Source organism: Ambystoma mexicanum, chromosome 9 (assembly GCF_040938575.1).
Source record: "Ambystoma mexicanum isolate Mex_15411 chromosome 9, UKY_AmexF1_1, whole genome shotgun sequence".
In the NCBI taxonomy this organism is placed as follows: Eukaryota; Metazoa; Chordata; class Amphibia; order Caudata; family Ambystomatidae; genus Ambystoma; species Ambystoma mexicanum.
Window position 1 is genome coordinate 199010978 of NC_090931.1, and position 12338 is coordinate 199023315.

At 45.4% G+C, this 12338-nt stretch overlaps 1 protein-coding gene across 4 annotated transcripts in view; it reads left to right on the plus strand.

Annotated features, from left to right (window-relative positions):
- The window catches only part of SIK3 (SIK family kinase 3), a 2024801-nt gene that overhangs the window by 1013189 nt on the left and 999274 nt on the right, over positions 1-12338 (plus strand). For all 4 annotated transcript variants that reach the window (XM_069614493.1, XM_069614491.1, XM_069614492.1 and 1 more), the window contains one exon: positions 4325-4448. In XM_069614493.1, the coding sequence (XP_069470594.1) occupies positions 4325-4448 (124 nt within the window). The remainder of the gene's footprint in view (positions 1-4324; positions 4449-12338) is intronic.

Genomic DNA, 12338 nt, shown 5'->3' on the forward strand with positions numbered 1-12338 from the left:
GTGATGGTTTCTTCACAGTTGTGTTGTGCTATCCAGTCAAGGATTCGACCTTTGTTATGAGTGGGAAGGTTAACTTTCTGGGAGAATCCCAGTTCTTTTAGGATCAAGGCAGTAGCTGTAGACTGGATATCCTTAACGTCATTGTAGCCTAGGCTGAAGTCCCCTAGCACTATTGTTTGGGAGTTTTTTTTTAAAGTTATTGGACAGGGTTGTAGAGAGATCCTCAGCGAAGGTTCCAATAGGACCTGGAGGCCTATAGATAAGGAAGAGGTTTAATGTTTGGGAGCTAGCGGTGGCAATTTTGACCGTGAGGCATTCACAGGATTTCATAGTGGGGGTTGTGGTAATTTTCCATGTCTAGACTGATCTTGACTATGATAGCTAGACCACCACCTCAAGAGGTGTGTCTGTCTGCTCGTAAGAAGGTATAGTTGTCGGGGACTACTAATGATAGGGCAGGGCCTGCCGCATCATGAAGCTAAGATTCTGAGATAGGAAATCGAGGTTGTCTGCGAGAATGATATCTGAGATCTCTGTTGCGTGTGCAACTAGAGACCTAGCGTTTAAAAGCGCACCTTTGAGATGATGTTTGTGGCTTTCAGAGTTGAGGTGCGTGGTACTGAGTCTAGCTATAGCGGTAGGTTTGGTGCAGTTTTGTATGGGTCTTTTGGGATTGTAATATTTCCTAGTATACTCTACAGTATCATTGCGTTACATTACTGCCGTGAACATCCCAGTGTTACTGGAAACTGGCCTTGAAGGGTTTGAGAAGATTAGCAAACTGCACCCAGTCCTCTGTTGGGCCTGTTCATGGTCAAATGACCATTTGCACATATAAAGAGGCTGTTGTGGTTGTCCTGTCTCAGCAAGGGAGCAGCTCTCTGAATGTGAAAAGGAAGTGATCAAGAAGAGCACAGCAAGGGCTAAATCTCAGCGTGATATCCTGGTGAAATCCATGGTCTCGGAGCAACTGGCCCAATACCTTGTTGTTAAGAAATAGTTCGGTTGCGAAGAGTATATGCATTATGTCACCTCCAGGTGGCAAAGGGCTGTGTACCTAAAGCTCTGCATTTTGCCCACAGCCTCACACCGGCACAAATGGAATGTTTGTTTCTGCAACATGCTTTCTTTGTGGTGAGGCGGTCGACACTTTGCAACATTATCTACTCCTCTTCCCGGGGACTAAGCCTTTGAGGAAGCGTTTTTTGAAACCCTTATTTCGAAGGGATTGCGTCCTCCGACGTATTCCTTATCTTGATAGATTACGGCCAGCAAGCTGGAAGTAATCTATCAAGATAACAAATACGTCGAAGGAACATCCCATCGAAAGAACGTTACCAGGTAAGAAGTAACTTGTTCTTCTAAATCGCGGCTGTAGGACACTAAGTGAAGCAATGACTAAGTGCCTGGATTCTGCAGACGCTCTGGCCATTTTTTGCTACCAGCAACTACCCGAGCTGGGAAAGTTGATATGAGAAAGGCTAATGAATTAGCTCGTCCACTTATCACCCATTGATTGACTCAATGCTTTGCTGAGGATGAACCGTCTTTCTTTGTAAACTGCTTCTAGCGTGTGACTTGAATGTGTTCTTGCTTGTAAATTAGTTGTGTTATATGTGATTATGATGTTGATGTATTTATTGTGTACCGCTTTTATTGTTTTCTGGTAGAAATAAAGCTGATGAAATGTAAAACAAAAGTATTTTCTTTCCAAATACTTCCTGCTTGTTAAAACAAGTCTTCTCAAACTTAAATTCAGAAATCAAATGCAAGTGTTCTTTTCTCAAAAAGCCAAGCACTTGGTAGTACATCATACTTTAGTTAGGATGGTTCAACAATCACTTTCTGAAATGCAACAGTTTATCAAGACAAGTTGATGGAGTCAACACTCCTTTTCCACCACAACCAGGGCATTAAGTGGGCCAGGGTCTGCCAGGCTCTGAACTTTTGTTTTGAGGCGGGGCCCTGCCATGGCCAACTAATCGCCCCTGCCAGTCCCGGCCACTACACAAAAAGGATTTTCTGAAGCCTGAAGCTCTGGCTCATGTGCGAAAGCTTCAGGCTTTAGTAAAAAAATGCCTTTCAGTCATAATGGTTGTGCCGCACCTGCGAGGCATCCCTTTAAGCAGGAGATGTCCATGGGCCGGCGCCACCATTATGGAGAAAACGTGAGGCCGCTGGAAGCTGAGGCAGTTTTCCTAAAGACGTCCTCAGCTTCCAGCGGCCTCACCCTTTCTGCCTTAATGGTGACACTGCCCTTCCCCAGCTGGCGAGGGGCAGCGCCACAATTAAGGCTGAATAAGCGAAGCGCTGTCCCCTGCCAGGCAAGCCTATAGAAAATAAATGCAGAGATCACCACCCTATCCCCAATGGCGAGAGGGTGCTGATCTCTACAAAAGGCTGCCTGGCATGGGTGCCAGTGGCCCATTGAGCCGGTGCGGCCTAATGGGCCATCAGGACCCCCACTGTTAGGCCACGCCCCCTTGATGAGCCCCGGCTCATTTTGTAGTGCCACTTAATGCACTGACCACAACCTAAATCAGCTTCTTCCTGGTGCACTTGTCTACCATGATAACATTGCTACTACTACAATTTGTACTCTGTGGTAAAGCTTGTTCCTAAACTATCCACACTACATTAAATTAGGAGATTTGAACCAACACTGCTTCTCTTGAAACTCTTTTGACTCTTAACAGAATGTTACTTTGTATCGCTCTTCTGCTGACTTGACAAATAAGGGTTACAATAAATCTCTTATTTGTATCCCTGGTAAGGATTGTGCCCAATGTGTCTATATATATATATATATATATATCAGTCTTCTCTGGCTTTGACAATGTGGTTTACAATGTTCTCCTATTTGGAATCCCTCCTTAGGAGTGTTTCGCCCAATTGGTCTTTCAGTCTTTTCTCGCTTTGGCAATGCAGGTTATCGTGTTCCCCTATGTGGAATCCCTCATTGGGGGAATTATGCCCAATTTGCCTGATCACTTTTCTTTGGCCTTGGCAATGCGAGTTACAATGTTCCCTTATTTGGAATCCTTCAATAGTAGAGTTGCGCCCAGTTCACCTTAATTCAATGCTTTGTTATTCAAAATATTTATTCTAACCTTGCGGTCTGCTTCAGGCCAACAAACTGGCACGCCTTGGCGTCTACTACTGACTTGCTGGTCTCTTTGCGGCCTAGGCTGCTTTTGACAGCTCCTGTTGGTATGCCGCCGTGCGTGCCGACTTTCAATGGAGCGCTCGCAGCTCTGGGCATTTTCTGGTGCTAATTCAGTGCCGGAGCATTTCACACCGTGTCGGGAGCTTCTATCCCACACGGCGTGGCTTGCTTCAGCATGGCTTTCCGTTGCGTGTCCTCTGCATGGCTTTGCTTTACTGACCTCTGCCACATCGCCTACACAGCGTCCTGCTGCCGTCACAATTCCGACATCAGCTTCTCCCTGCTGCTGCTGCCCTCGCACATGAAAGTCCTTAAGGGTTTTAAAGGTCTTGCTCGGGTGCTTCCCAATTAAACAACTAGACTGCTCATAACACTTGATGGACTCTGAGCCCTTCTTCCTCGTCTCAGTACTATGTGCAATATTATGTTCTTGTTTATTAGTTAACCCAATCTGATTGGGTAACAGAGTGTTCAAACTTAGGGGAGATTTTTAAAGGAGTTGGTGTTTCTCCTTTGGGTTTAGGACCTTGATATCGAGCAGAATCATAACCTCTAGAAGTTGGAATATTAACTTCCTGATCCCTTAGTGTACCATTTTCATGCTTATTAAAATGTTTTTCATGTTTGGGACTCTAGGTAATTCTGGAAGAGGGAATTGTACAATGACTGCATGCAATTAGATATTTAAGCATTGAGGAAATCTTATCCTCAGAAGAGGATGAATACCACTTCTCCCTAACTGCAGTTTCCTCCCATATGATCTGCCCTCATGATACCACCTTTAGGGTTTGGATCTGGTAGCGTCTGCCTTCCCCTGGCCACATGTGAGGAGACTTTAGGCTGGGGTTCAATGATGACTCTGCAGGATTCATCACAGTTAGTAATGAGTGCCTATGGACTAGTGATACCGATGCATTTGCAGGTGAGTTTTTTTTCTGTTTGATATAATGATCTGGGATGTCTCTATCAAGCTGTCTTAGCTGATGTTTCCCTGGCACAGGGTGGCTGTGGATCATGCAGAGCAGGGCCTGTGGTTTGGTAGAGCGGTCTGTAACATCCGAGAGCCAATGATTGTTGAGCAGATGCCAGACGTGGACCAGCTAATTAGTGATTTCTCTTTTAACTCGGACTGTCGTGTCTTTATTTTTTGTTCGACAGAGCTTGGGAGTGGTCCTGTACGTCTTGGTGTGCGGTGCCCTTCCGTTTGATGGGAGCACGCTCCAGAACCTGCGGGCCAGGGTCCTTAGTGGCAAATTTCGCATTCCCTTTTTTATGTCTACAGGTAAGGAACGTTCCAGATTCTTTTTTATCAACTTCTAATCACCTTTTTCTGGCATGAACCTATACCCTGTTCTGTAACTTCTGTCAGCAATGGTCTTGCTCCAGCCCCACAGTCCATAGTGTGCTGTTTTGTTAAAGGGGTCATCTTCTGCTCCTGATGTTCTGCGCTGCAGGTATATTTAACTCCCCGTGGAGGGCATTGCACCTGGTGGGGTCTTTGGCTCTTGACTTTCTACTTGCGTCTGGCGAGATTGATTAAAGGTAGCCCGTTCCTCTGTTTTCCAACTAGATGACATACTGTATTTAGTTTTAAAACCTCACTGTATATGTGAAATACCTACACACTTCAGTGCTATTTGTACAGAGGAATTCTGTGTACATTCTGCAACCAAAGAGCTCTTCGGTGAATCCCCTTGACCCAAATCATTGACTTTGAAATTATCTGCCCCAATGCAACTCGGGGGGGGGGGGGGGGGGTCGCTGTCGTTGTGCAATGAGGCCACATTCCATCTGATATACATCACATTTCTGAGATCTCAAGGAGCTCACTGTGTCGTTACCTTAAGCGTAGTGCAGGATTTAGTAGCAGCAGGCATGCAGTTTGAGTGGGGGTATTGAGTGGGGGTGCATGATAGGTGTTGAGGCATCCCCTGCTGGAATATCCTTCCATTGGGTGTGTTATGATATTGCAGTCATTGGATCTCAGAATACAGCTTCACAACAGGCAGTCAGTGCCTTGTTCTGCCTATTGCTTAATTTTGCCTATCTGGTCCAACAAGTGTGCCTAGTTGGGCCTGTTTCCTTGCTTCCTAAATGTGGCACTTTAAAAATGACCATTAAGATAGCACAAACATATAGTACTGTTAAGACTGTGAGCTTTCAATCACACTATTGGGCCCCAGGAAGTGACTTGACTGAAGCACACTTTGTAGCTGGGTTTAATGTCTGCCGCTCAGGACTGCTCTGGCTTAAATGGGTGTCCCTTTGGCTGCTTTCTGCAGACTGGGTGTGGTCTTGCCCATGCTGCATGGCTAAATTAGTGTTTCTTCTGGGTTCATCCTCCACGTTCCCCTCACCTATGCACATAAATCTAGCTTCCATCAGTTTTTCTGGTTTTTGCTCCTTTCTCCATTTCTGACCTGCACAAATTGTCTTCAGTACCTAGGGCCTATGTATTCTTGGTTAGTTTTGCAAATGCATCTCCAACTACGGGCAGTTCCTACAAGAAGGCCTGAGATCACAAGCCCCTGGTAATGTCATATTTATTTTTGCAGGCATTACTTGACTTGAGCTCTTCCCTCAATTTGCGTGTGTGTTGGAAGGCCAATGTCCGCTTGGAATCTAGTGCTTCAGACCAATCAAAACCATGCCAGTCCCAGTCTGCTTCCGCGCCAAGAACCTCCAATGGTTCTAATACTCACCATTTTCACTCAGTCCTATCTCCTCTTTGCATTGAGGAGGAGGTTGCACAATTTGAGGACCCCTGTGGGGCCAGTTTTTAAAGACCCTCTTGTATGGGCCTTTGCTTGTTAAATTTGTTGGTCAATTTAAAAGGGAAATATGTGCATTAGGTTTCTGCTTCCCCCTCCTGATGGCAGAACCTGTCTGTTACCCTGCTTCCATTTTCTCTGAGGCTAGAATCAAATTGATTTTTCCAACTTATGCATGTGCTTGCTTTCCACCATTGTCCTACTTCCTGTGGTAGATGCTGCCTGAAGTGTATACCATGGCGTCCAGAGTGGGTGAAAATGTTTTTTCAATATGCGTAGTCTCTGGCTTTCAGCACCTTGCACAGCATTCCATTCTCTCCCAGACTGCCTCTCTGACAGGATGTTAGGTAGGCCACCCTCCCTTGACTTCACTGGCCTATATAAAAACGTAATTCACCCCTCTGCTCCCCTTACCTCCCTCAACCATCACTTTGACACTTTTGGTGAGCACTTGCCTTACTGGCTCTTCTCGTTAATTGGCCTCTCCAGCACTGTACCACATGTGTTATGTTACGTTAATAAATGTATAGGGCGCCAAAGCCTGTGGGCATCCAGCCGCCATAGCAGGGAAGGCAATAAGAGTGGAGTTCTACTTGTGCAAACAAAACAGTCTTCTCTGTTTTGTTTGCATAAGTAGTCCATCATGTCCACTCCTAAGACTCCTTCCTCCCCTCCCACTCAGAACAATCACTACTACTCCTTGACTTTTGGCTACCGCTCTTGTTCTCATCTGGAGAGTCACTGGTGAAGATTTGTATGAGGATTGAGCAGATGTTCCTTCCCCCACCATGGGCCTCATTAGGACCCTGGCGGAGAGGGTATTACGCCAGCGTAGTGCATGGCGTACCTCTCCGCCATACTACGAGTTCCCGTAGCGCCATGGAGGTTTTCTCCGCCTGGTTTTACCAGCCAGAGAAAACCATGGCGCTACGGGACCTCGTTGTTAATTACGCCACCGTATTTTACGGTGGCGTAATTAACTCCTTCCCCACTCCCATTATACCCTATGGGGCAAAAATGGGAATGGGGAAGGGCAGAATGGGGATTGGGGATTTACCGCTCCGCCGAGGTCGGAATGGGGCGGTAAATCCGCCAACCCCCATGGCGCTATCGGCGGCTTTCCGCCATGCTTCGCGGTGCATTTAGCACCGCGAAGTCCGCCTGGGTCGTAATGAGGCCCCATGTCTTTAAACACATTTATTTTGTAGTTAATGGTTTTTCTCGAACTTTGCGGTCTTTGCCATAAAGGGTTGCTTGCTTTGCTTATTTCAGTCCTGTCTAACGGGCACTCCCCATCAGGCATGTGTCAGCAATAGGGCCAAAAAGATCTTAAACAAGATGGTAACTGTTGCTTTAAAAATAAAAGGATGCTTGCTCTATCTCCCATCATCCTCACTATGGTTGATCAGCTTTGTTGGGCCATTCACTCGCTTGCCCCTGCCTTGGTTGTATCTGTGGCTGCAGTGTTTGAGATGACTCCTGCCTCTACTCTTTAAGCACTGAAAAAAACCATTTCGAAAGGATTGTCCTCCCACGTATTCCTCATCTTTGATATACTCCGATATCCCCCTTGAAGCTCGGAAACGTTTTCAGCGGAGAACGCTGAGGGTCGTGCACTTAGTGTCCCTCGAGAGCCTCCTCCCTCCTCGAGTATGACGTTGACATTGGTATATGTGGCACGCACTGCGCCCGTTGTCTCAGTTCAGTTTTTCCGCACAGCTGCTCGAAACGGTTCGGTGTCCGGTCAAATGGTCGAAAATAAATGGTCAAAAAAAGTCGAATTTTTTTATTTATATATTTTTTTAAAGTTTTGGTTGCTTAAAAAAATATTTTTAATAAAGAAAAAGGGTGGTTGGGGTGGGAACCCCCTCATAAAATAAAAATAATAATTCGACCTTTTTTTTCAACCATTTTACTTCGATATTTTGTCTGAAGATAAGAGCCCAAGAGGGAGATCTCGTCACTGGGCCAAGAGGCATGGTAAAAGTTCAAAGCGTTCAAGATCTCGGTGTTCCTTTTTGTCATCTTCGGGGAGATCAAAGAAAAGGAGTCATCACTCCAGATCATCCTCTAGGGAAACTGGTACGATTTCCTAAAAAGGGGGCTAGTCAAGTGGAACTGGAAAAGTTCTGATGGCAGATGTTAAGTGTTTGAGAAGGAGGCAAAGCCAGCCCCTTCGTTGAAGTCATTGGCGACTCCCATTCAATCGTGCGAAAAGCTGACAGGTTGTCTGTGAAAATCGCTGACCGAGGGCCCAAACAGTAGGTTGAAGGCTTTGAAAGATTCAAAGGCCTCAAAGGTATCTTGTGTGCCCCTCATGGCCTCGACGACTCAAAGAGATCCTCATTCTCTGACCAAATTCGTCAAAAATCGAGTCTATTGACACCGAAACAGCCAGGGTCGAAGCCCACAAGGACTTTTGACAGCCCGTCAAAGGTTTTTAAACCCCAGGGAAAAAGACTAAGTTGATGTCCTCTATTTATGAGGAAGAGGTGGAGGAAGAAATCCCCATTTATAGTTTTGGTAGGGAATACAGCACTCGTGGTGTTCCAGAGGAGCTGATTTCCCAGGAATCCAAAATGAGGGAACTTGTGGACACCCTGCAGGATGCCAGTGGTCTAGACACTTCTGCAGAGGTTGATTTGTGGTCCTCCTTAATGATCAAGTCATGCTGATGCATCTTAAAGATCAGTAATGGCAAGGGTTATTGAATTCCTTGGATGGGGTAGATCTGTTGAATATGAACAGTATGACCGTGCAGATATTATGGACAGGGTTCCTCCTAAGGACCCAGTTCTTCTCTTCCATATACAGCAGTGAAGAATAGAGTTCTAGAGAACTGGAAAAATCCCAATACCATCCCTGCGGTTCACAAGGATTTCACACAAAAAACGGACTCGTCAGTCGATCCAGAGTTTTTTTTGTTGCACCCGAGTCTACAAAGCCTTCTTGTGCATGCAGCTACTGCTGCATCTAAGGGAGCAGCCTATCCCACAGTCGCTCTGGACATGGAGGATAGAAGGCTCAATGCCATAGGAAAGAGTGTTTTCGCCGCAAGGAGTATGGCACTTAAAGCAACAAATGCAACTTGTGCTATAGCGCAGTTCACTTATACTTTGTGGGAGATGTTAGCCATGACATGGGAACACATCCCAGATGGTTAAGAAAAGGATGCCTTTATGAACATTATTCAGGACGGTAAAGATGCTATGTGCCAATTATTGCACTCTGGGCTAGACACTGCAGATTGTATTAGCCGTTCTATGGCTGCTGGTAGAGTACTAAGACGAGTTGCCTGGCTTCGCAAATTATGGTCTGCTCCTGACGTGCAAAACAGATATTGGATATGCCGTTTAAACGGTCTTACTTGTTTGGATCTAAAGCATACAAAAGTCTTAAAGTTGCAGTTGTTTAAGGCAGCAGCAAAGTCTTTGAGTCGGGCCATTAGGCAGCCACAATAAGATCGAACAGTTCCATCTTCTGCTCAAGTTTGGAGAAATCGTTAATTTTGTTACTATTCCTCAATCAGCAGAGGAAGAGGTCAATTTAACCAGAGGGGACAGAGAAGGCAACCTCGAAGAAGTCGAGGACGTACAGGCAGAGGAGATGCAGCAGTATCCTCTGCCTTGCCTTCTGCACCAACCGGTGCCACAAACTCACTTTGAAAACTTGAGTCATTTGACAGTGGTGGTAGGCAGGTTATCCCATCTTCTGAAAGAATGGCGAAGTATTACAACAGATGCTTGGGCACTACAAACAGTCGCCCATGGTTACTTTTGTTTTCTAAATAGAGACCACCAGACTGTCCCCCGGGAGGCCAGTCCTTGATAGTACCATATCCGCTCCTCATACATAACTAAACTGGTCAACGCCTCATTCTCCTCTGGCACTATCCCTGCCAACTTAAAACAATCCTTGGTTCTTCCACTCCTAAAGAAGCAAACCCTAGATCCACTAATTGCTACAAATTACCGCCCTATCACGACGGTACCATTTCTACTTTTGTCAAGTATTTTCAGTAGAAATGGTACCGTCGTGATAGGGCGGTAATTAGTAGCAATGAGTGGATCTAGGGTTTGCTTCTATACACAGATTAAAAAATACCTTGAGCTACATAAACTTTTAGGAGTTAGACAATCTGGCTTTCGCCCCCTACATGGGACAGAAACTGCCCTGATTGATTTGAAAACACAGATCAATGAGTTGAGAGATAAAGGGAAGACAGCACTGCTCTCATTACTTGATCTCTCAGCTGCATTTGACTCGGTGGATCACAAGGTCGTTTGCAAGCATCTGGATACAGCAGCCCACTTCTCTACTGAGGCTATCAAATGGATACAATTGTTCCTGAGCGAGAGAACTATGAGGGTGTTCTCCCCTTCGGCAGCGGCGGACCCTTCCCCGATCCTTTGTGGTGTACCTCAGGGCTCCTGCGTTTCCCCAACTATATGCAATATATTCACCAAACCCTTGTTTGATGATCTGGACCTTCTGGGTATCGCCTACACTAACTATGCGGATGATACACAGATTCTCCACCCACTTTCTGGGAATCACTGTAAAGACTTGGCGTTGGTGAATAGGGTATACCTCATCATTCAGGCATGGATGGCCACAAATGGTCTATGCCTGAATGACGACAAGACTGAGTTGATAATCCTAGGCACTCATGCCAATATCAATAAATTAGGACATAAATATTCCTCATTCACCATTGATGGAAACATCATTAAGTTATCCAAAGAGGTAAAAACCCTTGGCTTTTACCTTGACTCTACAATGTCCTTTGATAAACAGGTGAAATCCCTGGCCTCTAGTACTGCCTACACATGTAAGCTTATTAGAGCTGGCAAGCCATTTCTATCAAATGAAAGTTGCATTATCCTGGCTTGAGCTCTAATCCTCTCTAGGTTGGATTACTGCAATGCTCTCTACAGTGGTGCCAATAAAGCCATCATTCTGAGATTACAAATTTTGCAAAACAACGCTCCAAGAGCTACTCTAGGCATAAACAAAAGAGTTCACATTGCCTCAACTAGACATCAATAGAAGTGGCTCTCCACCTATAACAAAATACAGTTAAAAATGGCCTATCTGACCCATAAAGCCTTAAATAATGTTGCACCTAGCTACTTAATGGAAAAACTGACGAGAAGAACCTCTAATAGGCCAACTAGAAGCGGTAATGCTAATGGCCTTGTGGTTCCAAGATTTAGGCTCACTAAGAGTGGTGGCAATAGCTTTCCCGTGAAGGTCACTAAACTCTGGAATTCTCTGCGCCATGACCTGAGAGCAGACCAACCCTACTCTCAGTTTAGAAGATAATTTATCACCCTTCTCAACCTGACCGTAAGCTAGGCAGTCTTTTTCCCTTTTTGCATACACAACACTACACTTTACTGACACTGCCAATCCTTGTAAATAATTAATGGAACTTTACTGCTAATTGTATAATTTCTGTATATATGAATTGTATATAAGCTGAACATTTTACCTATCCCTTGACTAGTAGTAACTTTACCTGTACATGTATTTGTCCATATCGTGAATGTACCTGTAACTATGTAAGCCTTGCATTTTCCTACTGTTGCGCCCTGGTACCCCCGGGTTTGGTGGGCATTAGAAATAAACATTAAGTTCAGACACTGTTGGAGAAGGGTGCAATCTAACAGGTACCTGTAGTAGAAATGAATTAAGGCTGGTACTCTCCTTATTTTCTGATCCCGAAAAAGGACAAAGGGTTGCGACCCATCTTGGACTTGAGATGCTTGAACAAGTTCCTCAGGAAGGGCAAGTTCAAGATAGTCGCTCTCTTGCAGATCTGCAAGGCCCTTCAGCTCCAGTATTGGATGGTGTCATTGGACCTTCAGGATACTTATTTTCATGTGGCGATTTATCTCAAACACAGAAATACCTGAAATTCGCTGTTGGCAGTTCTCACTATCAGTTTTGGGTACTGCCATTTGACTGAACTCTCACCCTCCCCCCAAGGGTTTTCACCAAGCTGATGGCGATGGTGGCAGCGAATCTGTGGAGTGGGGGGAATCAAATCTACCCCTACCTGGACAATTGGCTGATCAGAGCTTGTTCACCTGAGCAGACTCTGGAATGTCTAAACAGCACTCGTCATTCTCTCCGCAAGCTGGGCTTCTCCCTCAACTTCAAGAAGTCCCACATGACGCCTTCCCAGAAGCTGCAATTCATTGGAGCAGTCCTGGACACTTCCTTTGGAAAAGCTTCGCCACCCGAGGTTAGGGCTATCCATATAGCGCAGATGGTAAACACATTTGAAAGTGCCTCAAATCTTTCGGGCTTTCGATTTTCTGAGATTGCTCGATCTCATGGCATCCTACATTTTTCTGGTGCCAGAAGACAGTTTTAGAATGAGGTTTTTTCAGTGT